General features: G+C 41.7%; 2 protein-coding genes across 4 annotated transcripts in view; both read left to right on the top strand.

Annotated features, from left to right (window-relative positions):
* Window positions 1–77: 77 nt before the first annotated feature.
* On the top strand, window positions 78–4,850 carry LOC307269699 (ras-related and estrogen-regulated growth inhibitor). Its single transcript, XM_080052705.1, has 8 exons — window positions 78–148; window positions 335–446; window positions 1,473–1,529; window positions 2,054–2,127; window positions 3,202–3,340; window positions 3,814–3,907; window positions 4,065–4,136; window positions 4,513–4,850. The coding sequence occupies exons 2-8, from the start codon at window positions 395–397 to the stop codon at window positions 4,619–4,621; spliced, it is 597 nt and encodes a 198-aa protein (XP_079908831.1). The 5' UTR covers window positions 78–148; window positions 335–394; the 3' UTR covers window positions 4,622–4,850.
* A 5,400-nt stretch (window positions 4,851–10,250) lies between these two features.
* The window catches only part of creb3l1 (cAMP responsive element binding protein 3-like 1), a 34,881-nt gene continuing 26,247 nt past the window's right edge, over window positions 10,251–18,884 (top strand). For all 3 annotated transcript variants that reach the window (XR_013845514.1, XM_080052826.1, XM_080052825.1), the window contains exon 1: window positions 10,251–10,676. Coding sequence is in view for 2 of the 3 variants with exons in the window: in XM_080052826.1 (XP_079908952.1) it covers window positions 10,566–10,676 (111 nt within the window). In the remaining variant the exon portion in view is untranslated. The remainder of the gene's footprint in view (window positions 10,677–18,884) is intronic.

Raw genomic sequence — 18,884 nt, 5'->3', positions numbered from 1 at the left:
CAGTAGCAAGAATACACACACACTCACACAAAGAGAAAAGAGAGAGGACAGTCCCATCTCTTCATTCCTTGTCTGCTCACTGTCTGAGCACACTGTAGTATTCCACTCCTCTCTTCTCTTTATATCTGGGATTTATTCCTTCTTAAAGGTCAGTGTATGTTTGTATTTTATACAGCCTGTAATGCAGTGTGGTGCTACATAGTTTTCAGTCATACTTATGGATGGCTCTGTAAATGCTGTTACAAGAAAGTTTGTGCTGCTTCTCATGGCTGTATGTAGTCATTTGTGTGTCTGTATTTGGACTTAAAGCTCACTACTTTGTTCTATATTGCAGGCGTTTTTTTTAATGCCAGGCCAGAAAGACAGCTAACATTGGTGCCTACCGGGGGAAAAAATGGTTCCAGTAAAACTTCTTATTCTGGGAGCTCAGAACACTGGGAAAACAGGTATATTAGTATACATGTACATACTGAAGACGGTGGGTAATATTGAGATTGTGTAACAGTGGCATGGATTAAATAGAGTGTCACAAGTTATCTAAAAGAAGAGGTTAAGTTTTGGGTTAAGATTTCTGTCACGGTTTAAGAGGTTCTTCTAAATATGGACTTAAACTTTTCAGGGTTGGAAATAATTACAATGCACTGACAGTTAAAAGCCCCAACGTAAACAGCATTCAAATGTTTAACTGTGTGGGACTGTGTTGTTTTTACAAGTCTGCCACTTATACTTAGAGTAGGTTTATTTCGTTTAAGTTCATGTGGTGTCACCAACTATTGCATTGGGGACAGGAATCTCAAAACACAGCTAAGCTGCATTTTTGTCGTGTTTTTAAGAACAACATATAGCATAAATCAGACAAATAACAACATATGAACAAATCCTTCTGTAATAACCTTCATGATCTCGCTAAGAATGATCACTGAAAGTTTAGTTGATGAAAGTGCTTTAGAAGTTGAGATTTTTGGTTCAGATTATTAAATTTGTTTGAGATAATGGCCATTTAAGATGGTTTTATAAAAGAAATAGATGCGAACAGAGAAGGTTTAGTCAAATAAAAACCTAAATGTACATTTTGGACCTTTGATTGATGCTAGTATAAAAATAAATTATGTTATGGGAGCAGAATTAGCCAACATTGACCAAAAAACACCTCTATATATAGCTTAAATATGCTTTTAATAGCCTATGTCTTGCCTTAATACAGTAAGCCCTTCAAAAAGTAGACAGACACAGATGTCAAACAAAACATGAACCCGTTCAGACTCCTTCCGCCCCATACACACACACACACACACACACACACACACACACACACACACACACACACACACACACACACACAAATCACTTTTGCCTTTGTTGAAAGAAGCCAGGTAGCATTACATTACTGAGAGGAATCTAGAATGAAAAGTGTGTACGGGAATTATTCGTCTGGCAATTCACTATGACAGGTGTCTGTTTTGTGTCCGCAGCACTGTGTGTCCGCTTCATAACCAAGCGCTTCATAGGGGAATATGACCGTAAAAAGGGTAAGACTTATATTTACAACAGTAAACCATTATTGACATGGGGGGAAATAATCAATAATGGGGGACAATCATTATTTACTGTATGAAGGTACGGAAGCCAAGAGCTGCCGCAGTGCTTGCAATTATTTTTTATAATGTATATATATTTATATTATATATTATATTCACGAGATCTCAAGATTATTTTGGAGAACTTGAATAATATTAGAAGCACTGGGTGGAATTTTTTTTCTCTCTCCAAGTATCTTGAGATAACACTTGTTATCTTGAGACGATTCGTCAATTAACTTTATCACAAGATTACAAATAAATTGTTACCAATATAAGTAATGTGATGGAACAACTGTTTTTGGAGATTATGAGCTAAATTACACTTGTTCACAAGTGTATTGCCATCAAACAATTAAACATATCTTTTTTAAATATGTTAAGATATGATTGCAACTACGGCAGTTTTTGGCTTCCATACAAACCTGCATTATTCACTGACGGGATCAAATAAATCAATCTGCGTTTTATTCCAGAGGTGACCTACAGATGTAGTCGGGTGGTGGAACAGGAGGCTGTTGATCTGGAAATTTTGGATATAGCTAGCAAGGTGAAATTTTGGGCTTTTTTTTATTGAACATAAAAAAAAATTACTCATTTTAGCTACCTAATCTTTTTCTTTAAAGTCCGAAATGGGTGGGCTTTCCGTGGTGTAGTCGCTAGAGGCTTAGTCCTAGTTGCAGTAGACCACAACTTGTTTTTCTGCATGTCATTCCCCTCTCTACCCATTTCATCTCTGTCTCTCCACACTGTCTAATAAAAAGCAAAAAAATGCCCAAAAAAATATCCAAAATGTCAAACTAATCCTTGATTTGCAACTACATTGTACATCACATATTCTGATATGTCTTTATACAGTATATGGAGAAAATTCATTATGAGATTTCAGGGAAAACTTAAACAGATATGGCAGCCTTTCCTTGACTATATATCAGTACTGAAGGGACCTACATGACACCTCGTTGACCTTTTATTTTCTGCTTAACACTTAGTTTAATCGCATCACAGAAGGAAGGCATATTGGCCTATAATAATAAAAAAACACCACCTTAACTATGTTTACAGTTTAAAAATGTTTTGAATGAAATGCAAACCTCAGTTAATCATTTGCTCTTGTTTCTCTGTCCTGAGATTCACACAGACTGAGTAGTCTTGTTTAAATGTTACAAATTGAGCTAATAAACTGAACTTCGATTTTTTTTTAATTTGCTGCAGAAGTTATCTCAGCTAATTTTATAATCTAACATCTAATTTGATAATAAGGTGATTGTATGCAGAATGATCGTGCCAGAAACTCATGCAGTGGTTTTGTACAGATAAATAAATAAATATTAGCAGGTTCTCAACAGTATTTCAATTTAGGGGGGGTGCAAACAAATGTCTGTCCCCTAGGGTGGGGGGGGGGGGGGGGGGGCATGACAGAAAATAATTGAGAACCACTGGTTCACTGGTTTAAACAATGTCCTTAGAAACCTGTAAACTACAGGACGCCACGTTAGTGTTTTATTTTATTTTGTCTTATGTTTTAACTTTTTCAGTTGTGTGTGTATGTGTTGTTTAAAAAAATACAAAAATAAAGTATTAAATATTTTTTTATATTTTGACTTTTATTTCTCTGATCCAGGAGAGCTCTGTATCTTCTCTGGAGTCGTCCATCCGCTGGGCAGATGGTTTTCTGCTGCTCTACTCCATCACCCATCACCTCAGCTTCCTGGAAGTACCAAAACTCAAGAAACTCATCGACCAAACCAAACAGAGTCTGGGTAGGGGACAAACTATACACTAGTGCTATCAAAAGTGGAAAAGTTAAAGCCCCTGTAAAACCGAAATCCACAACATCCTTCTAACTATGTCATTTGGAGGATTTAGTTACATGATAAGTGTCTGAAAAGAGTTAGGTATATTTAAAAATCCGAAATTAAAGATATCGTCATTTAAGTTTGATAAACTTGGAACAGTGTGTTCACTAGGTTTGCTCTTTGTGTCTGTTCTTACTCCGTCTGACACCTTTACACACACACACACGCACACACGTGACGCGCACACACACACACACACACACACACACACACGCACACGGATGAAGCGGACATGCGTTCCATACTTGGTAGCCCATCCTGTGTTTTATAGGCAACCTGTAAATAACACACACACACACTCCCCAACTGTGCATGGCATAGAAAGCATCATCCTGCCTGGGTTAAGTGTCACTTTTGTGTGTGTGTGTGTGTGTCAGTTGTTCCTACAGTTCTGGTAGCGAATAAGGCAGACTTGGAAATTGGCAGGGAAGTGACAACAGAGGAAGGACAGAGACTGGCCAAGGATTTAAGGTTTGTGTGGGAGAATTTTTCTTTTTCTTTTATTCATTTCTCTCTTGTTATATTTTGTTTGAAAAGTGTGTGTGTGTGTGTGTGCGTGCGTGCGTGCGTGCGTGCGTGCGTGCGTGCGTGCGTGCGTGCGTGCGTGCGTGCGTGCGTGTGTGTGTAGGTGTGGTTTCAGGGAGCTGTCGGTAGCAGAGGCCACTTTGGCAGTGGAAGCAGCAGTATTTCAGCTCATCAGGTTTGTAACTGCTGTAATATAAGTTAACATTTAATGATCTTATCTCAAAAATAGGACATACACTTAAAATGCACACCCTTACATTGAATGACCATTTCTAAAAACTAGTGGTGGCTGGTATTATATCTACGGTGCCCACCATCTCTACTGTACCATTGTGTCCCTGAGCAAGGCACTTAACCGCAAACTGCTCCTGGGGCGCTGTACTATGGCTGACCCTGCGCTCTGACCCCCTCAGAAGTGTGGGAACTTGAGAGGGGATATGCGAAAAAGACACATTTCAATGTAACCATTGACTGATAAAGTGACTGAGCATTGTTGTTTGAATTGGTATGGGGTTGTTGATGTTGTGTGTTCTCTTGTGTGTTAAATAAAGGCTAGTGTTGGACCAGCATCGCCCTCTGCCTGACCGGCGCTCCTACATGCTGAGTGTTCGCCACGCTCTAACCCGCAAACTCACCCGCTCCAAGACCATGCAGTGGTGACATACGCATGGCAGGGATGCTCAATCTATTCACCTGAAACAAAACTGTGCATGTTGTCTTTTTTTTACAACACTGCAAATATTACCTCCATACAGAAGCTGAGAGCGGACCATGTTCATATTTTTCCGTTATATTGTGATCACAAAGTTATGTATTTGTTATTGTGAAAATAACTTAGATTTAGATGCCATTATCTCCAGATTGTTAGAACTTATAATGAATAAATTAACCGTTGATCTTGAGATTACTGGCATCCATTTGTAGAAGTAATGAGTGGAAATTACTTTAGTTAAGTCAAAAGACCATTTTAAAACGTGCATGGCCGCTCTGGGCTTCCGTACCTCTGGGCTGTCTTCATGATATCAACTTCATCCTATTCCCTGGCCATTAAAAACATACAGCATCTTTATCATTATTATTATTATTTACATACACACCGATTCATTTAATAATAATTGCCATAGCAATGTGTATGTAGTTAGGGTAAAACTTGAAGCACAAATAAAATATGTATCTCTAATTACACTCTGTTGCATGTATTTTGGGTTTATTATCAAGGTTAAATAGCTGCAATGTACATGCATTTACTGTATATTTACTGTACTGTATATCCATATATGCTTCCACTGGAATTGTGTTCCATTCCCCCAGTAGAGGGCGGTACAATCTTTTCAAATCTTTTCACAGTATGTCAAATGCAACGTTTGGCCCCAAGCTAAATGAATAGCGCTTGTCCAGTACGTACACAGAGCCCTGCCCTTAACCTCATTAAAACATCTGTTGGATCAATTATACCGTTGACTCCGAGCCAGGCTAAAATCTGGTGGAAAGACTTCCAAGAGGAGCAGTTCCATGCTTTGAGATTAGAGTTAGAATTAAAAAGAAAGGAGTTACACACACATGGGTGTAACCGCATTGGTGTGTCCACTGGTCACTCATTCAACTTCAAAGTAAATTTTTATAATTAGACTTCAGAGATTTTTTGTATATATATATTGTACACGATTACAATAATCTCACCAGTCCATAAATCTACGGTGGGCCTCTTTGTTTATGTACCAGTTCACAGAACCTAGGCTGTGTATTAACACCCGATTTCTTTTCAACAAACACACAGGTGGGGGCGCCCTTAGCTCAGTTGGTAGGGCGTCCCCCCCATGGGCCTCGGCCAGCAGCGGACCCGGTTTCGATTCCAGCCCGCGGTCGTTCTCTGCATGTCACTCCCCTCTCTGCCCCATTTCAACTCTGTCTCTACACTATCAATAAAGCATAAAAATGCCAAAAAAAATATCTTAAAACACACACACACACACACACACACAGGTACAGGAGAGGTAAAGCAGTTTGTGAGGTATCAGATATTCACTGATTTTGACAGAAATTGAAATGCATGTTCTAGAATCGCTGACTGTTTTAAGGAGTGTGTGTGAATGATGTAACCGTGTGTAAAGGAGGAGGCATGGCTTTGATTACAGCCTTTTGGAATTATTGGACTGGAGTGTCCTTGTGTTCCTTTCCATGTATGTCCCTCTCTCCACCATGAACTCCTGAACTTTATGATCAGCCAGGGACATGTGAAACAAGAGAGACGGTAAAAAAGCAACACGGGGATGGTTGTAAAAAATGAGAACCAGGCATATGAACCAGTGAAATGACAGAAGAGTTCCCGAGTCTGACTTCTACTGGGAGGCCCGGAAAAATCATTGCACTGGCCCTGATCCACTATTTCAATTCTTACATACTTTGCTTTGATATAGAAGTCATTAATATTGAAGTATGAATTGATATTCACCCACATGAGTGCAAGCCACATTGAATACCATTAAGCCTGTTAACAGGGTCAGCAGAGGCAGTGAGCAAGACAGACCTTATGTGATCACCAATAGTAATTCTCTGGCAGTGAGAGTGGGGGTGTAGAGTGATCCCAATATTGACTCACACACAGACACAAACATATATCAAATATATAAAGTGTTCTCTCCACCTCACTGCTTTGTGATGCCAACAAAGATTTAGGAGACAGATAGATAGAGACGATGACAGCCGTGCGCGTTTGTGTGTGTGTGTGTGTTTGTGTGAGTGGCAACGTACAATGTGACACAGCGGTCACCAAGGAGACGAAAGGTCAAAAATCCAAAATCACCTTTTTTCCGGCTCAGAATAGAAGATGAGTCATATACTACCTGCATCACTGCAACAACTGCCAATCAGTGAGCTCCGTGTCACACAACCTGCATCAACAGATGACTCATTGACCCATCACAGGGATGTTGCATTCAAATAGATAAAACCCTAAAACTGCATAAGATACTATTGAAGAATCTTAAACAACAAACATTTAGTTAAAAAGGATTCGGATTAATTACAGCGTTCGTCATTATCCAACAGGCAATTGCTTAGTATGATGGGCACCCTTTGTTTACTTACCTGTTTACAGAGCATAGGCTGTGTATTAACTATATATATACTATTAATTATCTTATATACTATCTATGGTATTAACACGATTTTTTTTCAATGCGATCACATTACTGACAGGAGGCGGATCGCGAGGAGATATTCACTGATTTTGACTGTTTAGCTTAAGTTAAGGACAGACTTACTTTAGTCCATGGAAATTCACCACAGATAGCCTACGCATCACCTGTGTGTGTGTGTGTGTGTGTGTGTGTGTGTGTGTGTGTGTGTGTGTGTGTGTGTGTGTGTGTGTGTGTGTGTGTGTGTGTGTGTGTGTGTGTGTGTGTGTGTGTGTGTGTGCGTGTGTGCGTGTGTGCGCGTGTGCGTGTGTGTGTCTGTGAGAGAGAGAAAGCAGACACCCTGTCCTTTTGGGAGGGACATCTCCGTAAAGAGATATCTGGATGGAGAAAGAAGAGTGTAATAGGAGACCATTATGTAACAATAACTATTGTTCAAAAAGGAACAAAAACATGCCCACAAACACCTGACTGTAATGTGGTCCAGTATGACAAAGGACGTATGTCACTTAAATCCCACCACATCCTCTGGTAAGAGAGCGCTGATTCATTGTTAGAAGGGAAATGAAGGTGTGAACAAAATTTAAAAGCAATTGGTCTCATATTTGCCTCAGACAATACAATCATGCAATCATGGTGGGTGGCAAAATTTGGATCTGCGTATTTCTGTGCAAGGTTTTGTGGCAATCCAGTTTGCTAGCTGTTGAGATTTTTCACTGGATAATTTAAAACATTGATCTTATACTGGCACTATACACTCACCGGCCACTTCATTAGGTACAGCGGTTAATTTTCTTGTTAACACATATAACTAATCAGCCAATCACATGGCATAAACTCAATGCATTTAGGCATGTAGACCTGGATGGGACAACTTATTGAAGTTAAAACCGAGCAACAGAATGGGGAAGAAAGGGGGTTTAAGTGACTTTGAACATGGCAATCTTGAGGATGCCAGAAGGGCTGTTCTGAGAATTTCAGAAACTGCTGATCTACTGGGATTTTCACTCTAAACCATCTCTAGGGTTTACAGAGAATGGTCCGAAAAATTAAAAATACCAAGTGAGCGGCATTTGTGTGGACGTAAAATGCCTAGTTGAAGTCAGAGGTCAGTGGAGGATGGGCATACTGGTTTGAGATGATAGAAACGCAACGGTAACTCAAATAACCACTCGTTACAACCAGGGTATGCAGAATACCATCTCTGAATGCAAAACACGACCAACTTTGAAGCAGATAGGCTACAGCAACAGAAGACCCCACCGGATGCCACTCCTGTCAGCTAAAAACAGGAAACTGAGGCTACAATTCACACAGCATCACCAATATTGAACAATAGAAGATTTAAAAATAATGCCTGGTCTGATGAGTCTCGATTTCAGTTGCGACATTCAGATGGCAGGTTCAGAATTTGGCGTCAACAACATGAAAGTATGGATCCATCCTGCCGTGTACCATCAACCATGCCACGTTCAAAGTCACCTAAATCCCCTTTCTTCCCCATTCTGATGCTCGGTTTGACTTCAGTACATTGTCTTGACCACATCTAAATGCCTAAATGCATTAAATTGCTGCAATGTGATTGGCTGATTAGCTTTTTGTTTTTATAAGCCATCGAACAGGTGTACCTAATAAAGTGGCCGGTGAGTGTATATGAAAGTCATAATATCACCAAAGTTTCTCTGGTAACCATGATATGTTGTACCAAATGTGGTGGCAGTCCGGTTGTTGAGACATTTAATTCTGTCAATAAAGAAAACTTGATTTTTTTGTTTAAAAAAAATAATAAAATAAAGAATTGTTATTTGAATTATTTTGATATATACAGTACTTGGTTCTTTTTCCTACATGTTTTTTGTATATTTGTTTTATTTTAATTGTATCATATATTCACACCGTCACTCACAATCACTGTAACTGTATTGTCAATTTAAGCAGAAAACCCAATACACAGTGTTCATAAAAAAAGAGCACTTGCAAATATACTCTTCATACATTCCTTTGTCACAGAAATCTACCCAGATGTCAGGTCAGAGAGCTGCAGGGCACACACACACACACACACACACACACACACACACACACACACACACACACACACACACACACACGCACACACACACACACACACACACACACACACACACACACACACACCTGTCATACCTATCAAACAATAGTGTAATTTTCACGTCAATATGTGTTTCAATATCTCTGTCAAGCCATAGGCTGTAATGAGAGTGGAGGAATGAGAGAAGCAAGCCTGTGCAATCATGGGAAGAAAGAGCATACATTATCTATTTCTACATTCCCCAATCTGCAGCTTGAGTGTGTGTGTGTGTGTGTGTGTGTGTGTGTGTGTGTGTGTGTGTGTGTGTGTGTGTGTGTGTGTGTGTGTGTGTGTGTGTGTGTGTGTGTGTGTGTGGGTGTGTGTGTTGTAGCTGCAGGCAGTAACCAACAGTATCTCTACATTCACATTTAAGAAGGACGTAAACTTGTCTTTTTCAACAGTAAATGTGGACATTAATACATTAGATTTTGAAAAAGTTATACAATCTTGTTTTACATTTCTTTAAGAGATATTAAAAATAACTCAAATCAAAATGATGCAGTGACATAAAATAAAATAAAATAAAATAAAATAAAATAAAATAAAATAAAATAAAATAAAATAAAATAAAATAAAATAAAATAAAATAAAATAAAATAAAATAAAATAAAATAAAATAAAATAAAATAAAATATTTACCAAATTAACATAGTCTCGCACAGCCAGACCGACCCGTAAATTAACCAACCATCATCTTAAATCACACTCATTCTAATATTTATATAACATTATTGTATTATTATCACAAATATAATAATTTGTAAGCAGATTTGAATTGCCAATTTAGTTTTAGTTTGAGATGTGTGTCATCATTATTAGGTCTATCATTAGCCTATATTGTGTATGCAAAACCTTATTCAATAAAATAGCCCCAAAGTCTCTCTTAATTTAATAACATATTCTATGACTTTTATGCATCTTTATGGGTTTTGGGCATGACTGTATTATAACAGCGTAGTGGGCGTGGTTTGTCACGAAGGGGCGGGGTTCACTGAATATTCATCGGCGCGTGGAAGAGAAAGCGCACGCGGGGAGAGACGCTGGAGGTGCACGCACACAGCTGGATGGATAGCAGCGTCCCCACCGTCGCAACAGCAGCACCACTAGAAGAAAAAAGGATGTGAATTCACGACATTTTCATGAAGTTTGTCGCTCAGGGGAAGAAAGTAGCATCTGGTCTCGGCTCGACTCGCCTTGGTGGAGGAGAGGCGGTGTCGGTAAAAACTAAACAGCTGGATACAAACGAGGCACGCGCCAGCCGCTCTCAAAACAAACGGCTTCGTTTAAATGAGTTGATTTGAGAAGATTGACGACACGTCCGTATAGCTACTGAGCTGTAAGACAGACACAGACAGACATAATGGAGTCTATTTTAGACAGTTTAACAGCGGACAAACTCTACTGTCCCTCCGTGGGCAGCAACCTGTTGGACCTGGAGGAACTCAGCGACGGAGATTTCCTCACGAATGTGGTGAGTTCTTTTATTACATTTTCGTTTTTGTCACCCGTTTGAGTGTTTGAGTGGGCTAAATAATGTAGCTTAATTGTATAGCCTGCTTAAAAAGGCGACAAAAATTATAATAGCCTATGGCAATGGCAACGTCTAGCCTGTGTACACAAACAGCTGTCTGCAGTTAAAGTCCCTTAAATCAAACGCACCTCTAGTGCCTGTTCCGCCCGGAGCCGGACCTCAGGAGGGCGGTGTAGTTAAGTAGATCCTGACTGACATCCGGGGCTCGTACCCTGCGTGCGTGTGTGTGTTAATTGTGCACTGTACACTAATCGCATATGTGAGACTTGGAACATTGGCATATGCTGGAGAGTTACTGGTTAACTTGTGTGTGTGTGTGTGTGTGTGTGTGTGTGTGTGTGTGTGTGTGTGTGTGTGTGTGTGTGTGTGTGTGTGTGTGTGTGTGTGTGTGTGTGTGTGTTTAAATGGCAGGTGCTGCAGTCCTTAGCAGCAGCACACCTGGCCCTTAATACATGGCCTATACAGTATACAGGAACCACCTGTTGCTACCTCTGCACAAGACCCTTATCCCAAAACCACACCTTTTGTGGTACCACAGTATCTTTGATTTTGGATTGATGGCCAGTTTTCACAGCACTGTTTTGGCTGCACTGTTGCATGTAAACAGTCATCATACAGTATCTAATTGTGATGAGAGCATGCATTGCTGCCCTTCCTAGCGTTTGACAATGTATCCCAATGTAAACCCTATGTAACCCTATTTCCACCCTGTCATAATTACATTTTTTTCTTTTTCAAGCAGACATCTATTCTAGCCAGTGAGTCAGCTGAGCAGTTTGCTTGTGGTTTGACCCCCCCCCCCCCCTCGTCTCTTGAAATGAAGTAGTCCGTTCCACATCACGGCAGCAGGAACCTCCTGTTTTCACTCATAAAAAACTGAGAATGAAACAAGAAAGTTCATTGTAATATGGTGGCAATCTTTGAATTGAATTCTCAAAAAAAAGAAATCACACACACTTACCCTTACTATTGCAACCAACTCATAATTGAATACCTTATTCAATTTAATACCTTATTATGGGCAAAAAGGGATTTTGTTATATTGGTTCCGACATTTTATTTTGTGACTCCATTATCTGCTTTTGTTACATTATAAAAACTGGGATTAAAAGAACTGACCACCAACTAGGATATGTTAACCAATCAGAACCGCTCTGTATGCAGCTCAACACAATCCCAATGGAGAAATATTCTTATGTACTGAAATGACTTAAAACAATTAAAACACAACAAAATAGAAGCATTTTTTTAATTGTTTCAACTGTATGAATTGTCCCAGGCAGAGTAAAAACATTTAATAGTGTAAAAGAAGGAACTCACTCCTCAGTCCGTGTTGTGTATTCGTAATATTTTCCTTTAGTTCTTTCCAAACTACGTTCCAATACTTTCTCCATCTATATTCTATCCAGTTTATTTCTATTCTTTTATTTTTATTTTTTATATATTTCTTTGGCATTTTTATGCTTTATTGATAGTGTAGAGACAGAGTTGAAATGGGGCAGAGAGGGGAGTGACATGCAGAGAACGACCGCGGGCTGGAATCGAACCCGGGTCCGCTGCTGGCCGAGGCCCATGGGGGGGACGCCCTACCAACTGAGTTTCTATTCTTTTCTACTCTACTCTATTCTATTCTACTCTCCCTTCAGCCCCTGTACTCCAGCTTTAAAAGGACACGCCCCTCTCATTTGCATGCTCGCTTCTGATTGGCCGACGAGCTGCCGGCTGGAATGCAAGCAAGGCACGCAGCAAATGTGGAAGGAAAAATACTCTTCTGCTGTCTTATACTGAGAACTATAGTGGAGTTCAAGTCTGTCCACACACACACACGCACACATGCACACACACACGCACACACACACACACACACACACACACACACACACACACACACACACACACACACACACCGTAATCATCTCTTCTGCTCGCAAATTCAGTTAGAGTGAAGCTGACCACAGTGCAGCCACACACCGCCACATGAAGCCAAATACAGTAGAGAACTTTGGCATTTTCCCCTCAGTGGCATCCAGCGCTGAAGCATAATGACATGATTTTGCAATGTAATTTTACACTGCACACAAATCTCAACCTTAATCAGTTATGTCATTTTTCATTGACTCTGAATGACAAGCGTGAGATTATTTCACTTTTTTTGTGTTACCACTATGTCCTTTGGCTGATTGTAAGCTATACTGAATAGTGACTACTACACCTGGAGAGAGGAGTTACACAAGACTCCATTTTAGGAAGTGCTCCGTCATGTTAGACAGTTATTATCGCACGGTGAATACATTTTTGCACCATCACTCACTGACTGTCTCTTAGCCACACAACTGTTTTTGCAGAAGCTCAATTTCTGCCATATCATAAACACCCTGCACCACATACAATGTAGACAGCAGTTGTTCCACTACATACAGTATGCAGGGAATCAGGGTCAAAAGGGCAATACAATAAATGAACACCCAATTCATTCAAGAGAGTCTGGCTGGAATGTGGTTCAAATAAATAACTGTTTTGGTTACCCCTCCCAACTAACCAATCTTTTATTTTAAATGAAGGAAGCATTTCGGAACATGTAGGGACAGATACAGGTTTTATATATGAATTCATATCCATATATTTTCAATTAAAAGACCTTGCAAGTGCAATAAATTACATGTACCACAAACGAGACTATCTGTAGCGGCCAAGCCCCTATTCGAAGCCACTACCTGGTTGTTTAATGGATCGTTCCGACGTGCGCCCAGTGCGCTCAGTAAATAATAAACAGTAGAAACGTTTTACTGTAGCACGGCAGGTTTATTTTCCCTTTAAATCCATTCACCGGCAATATACTTTTACTCATAATATACTTAGAAATCAAAAATAACAAAACAAATTGCTGATAGATACACGTAAAGAGAACAAAGGGCAGAAAGGCACATGGGCACAAAGGGCACAGTCGAAAAACTGTTTTCTTCCCAATTAGACAACACCTGTTTCCTGTTTTTCCTTGGCTTAAAATCACCTCCTTGGGCTGACCCAATTACCTCAGCCACACCCAATACAGCCCCCTAGTGTTTAAACATGAACATAACATAATACATTAATATGGCTCCTACACTCCAGCCCCTAATTGCGTCTGCAAGAGCAATTAAAACATAATTCAAAGGAGCCAAAGATACAAAAAAGAAAATTTGCCCATTTCAGATTGGAACCTATCAATCTTTAGCTTAATTTAGTAAGCAGATTTTGGTTATGGGTCTTTCCATGACACTTGTCTTTGTCTTCAAACGAACAACACGAATCAGACCTCTCTTATCAGGGAAGGTTTCCATGACTCTTCCTAGCACCCATGACCCTTGAGGTGCTGTGGAGTCCACGACCATGACCAGGTCTCCAGGAACGAAACTCATTTTCTCCTGGTTCCACTTTTGGCGTTCCTGTAACAGTGGTAGATATTCGCGGATTCACCGCTTCCAAAAGAGATCAGAGATGTACTGGGTTTGTTTCTACCGTCTCCTTGCATAGAGATCCTTTTTGTCGAATAGTCCTGGTGGGAGAACTGGTTTCCCTTTTAGGAGTAGGACATGATTCGGCGTTAATGCCTCAAGGTCGTTGGGGTCCTGTGACAGTTTAGTGATTGGGCGATCGTTGAGCACAGCTTCAGCCTCACAGAGAACGGTATGAAATCCTTCATTGTCCTAGGTTTGCTGACGGAGCACAGAACACAAGATCTTCCTGATCTTCCTTATCATCCGCTCCCAAGCTCCACCGTGATGTGACCCTGCAGGAAGGTTAAAGCTCCACTTGATGCCCTTCTTCGACAAGGCACTTCCAATACGGTCCTGATTTAAAGAGGCTAGGGCTTCTCGTAGCTCTCTTTCTGCTCCCACAAAGTTGGTACCGTTGTCCGATCTCAAGTGTGAAACCTGTCGTCTTCGACAGATAATCCGCCGTAATGCGTTGATGCATGAGTCCGTGTCGAGAGAATAGGCAACTTCAAGGTGCACGGCCCTGCTTGTCATGCAAGTGAACACGACTCCATACCGTTTCACAATATTACGGCCTCTTTTTACGTCAACTGGCCCGAAATAATCCAACGTTAGTGAATGGCGGAAGATCAGGAACCACTCTTTCTTTTGGCAGGTCTGCCATTTTTGGCTCGCCGGTCTTTCCTCCATGGAGCTTACAGATGAGGCATCTTGAGATGATCTTCCTCACCGCAGAAGGTCCACTTGTGATCCAGTACTTTCTCCTTACAGTGGAAAGAACATGAGTTCTGCCTCCGTGGCCAAGCTGTAGATGGACATGACGGAGGATAAGGTCAGATATGTGTTGGTCTTTTCACAAGATGAGGGGATGTTTGATGTCCTCAGGGATTGCTGCTTTGTTCAGCCGCCCCCCAACTCGTAGATGTCCTCTTTCCAGTACAGGATCCAATTTGATGATGCTGCTACTTCTTGCCACTTCCGGCATGCCAGAGGCTAAGGCAGCAAATTCAGCGGGGAATCTCTCTCGCTGGCAAAAGGCGATTATGGACGTCTCAGCCTCTTTGAGATCTTCCAGCAACATTTTCTGATTCCCAAGTGATGCAGTGAACGCTTGCATTTCTCAACTGCTGGTCCTCCAGTAGCACTTACGTTCGTAAATTGCAACTCTTTTCTTTTCTTACTGAGTTTGAGCAGAGTTCCTTTGAGCTTGATGATCCAAGCAGTGCAAAGAATGCTATTTGTATAGTTTTTCTTAATGCCTTTGTCATGGGTCCCTCACCCTGGAACTAGAGCTGGCAATGGCATAGTAAAAAACACTACTGCTTTGTCCAAAGAAGTATTAGCAAAAGTTGAATTTTCCTCAGAGCAGCTGAGCAGTTTGGCTCCAATTCTGATTAAGGCCTACTTTCATGGCACATTTCACATTGATCATTTTGGTATCTCACCTGAACCAGTAGTAAGTCATCCAACTGAAAGGAGAGGAGAACTATACGCTGGAACTCACTCACCACTGTTAAATTACAGGCATCACAGGCATTTCATAATTACTCCTTATGTCTCTTACCTGGTCATTCCCTCCTGTGCGGTTCTGTTTTAGCATTTTAAGCTAATGACACCCCACAGTAGAAATAAACTAGAAAAACCTGTCAACTGCTTTTTTACCACCGTGTTTCTCTCTCCCTACAAAGTGATTGAGTTCCAGGATAATAAAAGGTCCAGACCTCCGTTCCTAGTCCGTTTCACATCATCTACAGCTGTTCCATTAGCTATAGCGTGTTAGCGCCATATACAGGCTATGGCTAGCACTGAACCAGACTACACTCGCTACACAAGCTTACACCCTATATTAACCACTATGTTAGATGCCCCAACACTGTGTTTCTGAATTACTAACTACTCACCACTGAATGGCGATATAGAAAACAATAATGATACAAAGCATTAAAGACATGGACATACAGCACAAGTCAGATGTAAACACCAAAGTAACCGTAACAGGGTTTTCCCTTAGCGTCGGCCAATCGTCCGGACATTCAAGCATTTCCTGCCAACTACTTATTCTCTCCCAAAGTCCCGAGTCTGTCAGATAAATGCAAATTTTAACGTGAGACTGCTTTATTAGAATAGAATAGAATAGAATAGAATAGAATAGCCTTTATTGTCATTGTATGTTGTACAATGAAATTTGAGTGCCACTCCTCTGGTGCAATCAGCATGCAATATAAATATAAATAAACATTTTAGAACAGAAGATAAGGAAATATTGTTAAGCTATATACAAAAAAGAGACTATATTTATATATCTATCCTATTTAAATTGTAACTATATAAAGAAAGAAACTATATATATATCTATAACTATAAAACTATAACTATATAACTATTGAAAAAGAAACTATGTATATATCTATAACTGCATAAATAACAGAATCGGCAGCAAACCTATGTAAGCAAACAAATAAATAAATAACAAAAATGGCAGGTCAACCAGGGAGAAAATGTTATTGGTATTGCACTTAAATGATTGTGAAATATTCACAGTATAGCAGTTTGTATGATCAATATGATTGAAAATGTTTACAGTATGCGGCAGTTGTATGATCAATATGATCAGTATGTGTATCAGTGTGCAGGTAGTCCTATTTTTGTTTCATCATGTTATTTGTCTCTGTGATGGCTCTGGGGAAGAAGCTGTCCCTGAGCCTGCTTGTCCTGGCTCTATGTGACCTGTACCGCCTGCCGGAGGGTAACATGTCAAACAGGTGGTTAGCGGGGTGGGAGGAGTCTTTGATGATGTTTCCAGCTCTGCTGCGGTAGCGAGAGCTGGCAATAGTCTCCAGGCTAGGCAGAGTGCAGCCGGTGATCTTCTGGGCTGTGTTGATGACCCTCTGCAGCGCTCTCCTGTCTGCTGCAGAGCACCCTGCAAACCACGCTGTGATGCAGTAGGTCAGGATGCTCTCTATGGTGGCGCTGTAGAAGGTCACCAGCAGCCTCTCCTCCAGGTTGTTCCTCCTGAGCACTCTCAGGAAATGGAGACGCTGCTGAGCCTTCTTCACCACCGCCGTGGTGTTGACAGTCCAGGAGAAGTCATCGGAGATCTGCACGCCCAGGAACCTGATGGAGTGGACTCTTTCCACTAAGTCCCCATTAATGTGCAGTGGGGTCGGGACCGCTCTGCCCTTTCTGAAGTCCAGAATAATTTCCTTTGTTTTGGTGGTGTTCAGTTTGAGGTTGTTGACTGAACACCATGCTGTCAGTCTGTTGACCTCATCTCTGTAGTCAGACTCGTCGCCAGCTGATATGAGCCCGACTACGGTGGTATCATCCGCGAACTTTATGATGCTGTTTGAGAGATGGGTCGGAGAGCAGTCGTGAGTGTAGAGAGTGAAGAGGAGGGGACTCAGCACGCATCCTTGTGGGGAGCCGGTGCTGAGTGTGATGGTGCTGGATAGGTGTGGGCCGAGTCTGACAGACTGTGGACGATCAGATAGGAAGTCCTTAATCCAAAGGCAGATGGGGTCGGAGAGGCCCAGGTGTGAGAGCTTCTGGACCAGGATCTCCGGCAGGATGTAGTTGAAGGCTGAGCTGAAATCCAGGAAGAGCATTCTGACATAGCTCTCCCGGTGCTCCAGGTGACTCAGCGCGGTGTGGAGCGCTATGGTAATGGCGTCCTCCGTGGATCGGTTTGCCCTGTAAGCAAACTGGTGTGGGTCCAGTGTGGGAGGCAGACAGGCCCTGATGTGCTGTGAGACCAGTCTCTCAAAGCACTTCATGACTACAGGCGTGAGTGCAACAGGTCTGTAGTCGTTGAGGTTGTCCGCTGCTGTCTTCTTGGGAACGGGTATTAGTGTTGATGTTTTGAGGCAGGGTGGGATGATGGCCTGCTCCAGGGATAGGTTGAATATGGTTGTGAAGACTCCAGTCAGTTGGTCGGCGCAAGCTTTGAGTACCTTTCCAGGTACTCCATCGGGACCGGCCGCCTTCCTGGGGTTCACTGTCCTCAGCACATGTCTCACTTCGTGCTCCTGAAGTGTCAACATTGTGCCAGTACTGGGGGTGGGTGGGAGTGCTGTGGCTGCTGAGGACCTGTCTGTCTCAAAGCGGGCGAAGAAGCTGTTGAGTTCCTCTGCCAGCGAGGCGTCGGTCCTAGCAGTCACCTGGTTGCTGCTTCTGTAGTTGGTGATGTGATTTATTCCCTGCCACATTCTTCTGGGATCATTCACAGCAAAGTGGTCCTCTATTTTCCTCTTGTAGGCCACCTTGGCCTCCCTGATACCTCTTTTCAGGTCTGACCTGGCCGTGCTGTACAGGGCCCTGTCCCCTGACTTGAAGGCAGCATTACGGCTTTTTAAGAGGGACTGCACTTTGCTGTTCATCCAGGGTTTTTGGTTTGGAAAAACCCTGACCCGTTTGTTGACGGTGACGTTGTCAACACAGTTCTTAATGTAGCAGAGTACAGTGTCTGTGTACTCCTGGAGGTTGTGGCTTGAGAATAAGTCCCATAGAGTGGTGGAGAAGCAGTCCTGTAGCTGAGAGAGGGCTCCCTCTGGCCAAATCTGTACAGTCTTTGTTTGAGGCTTTGTCTTCCTCAGCAGGGGGGTGTAGGTGGGGGTGAGGGACATGCAGAGGTGGTCAGATCCAGCCAGGTGGGGGAGGGGAGTAGCTTTGTACG

Source organism: Ammodytes marinus (genome assembly GCF_949987685.1).
Source record: "Ammodytes marinus genome assembly, chromosome: 24".
Lineage (NCBI taxonomy): Eukaryota > Metazoa > Chordata > Actinopteri > Uranoscopiformes > Ammodytidae > Ammodytes > Ammodytes marinus.
Note: the sequence above shows the minus strand (reverse complement) of the source record. Positions and strands in the feature narration are given on the sequence as shown.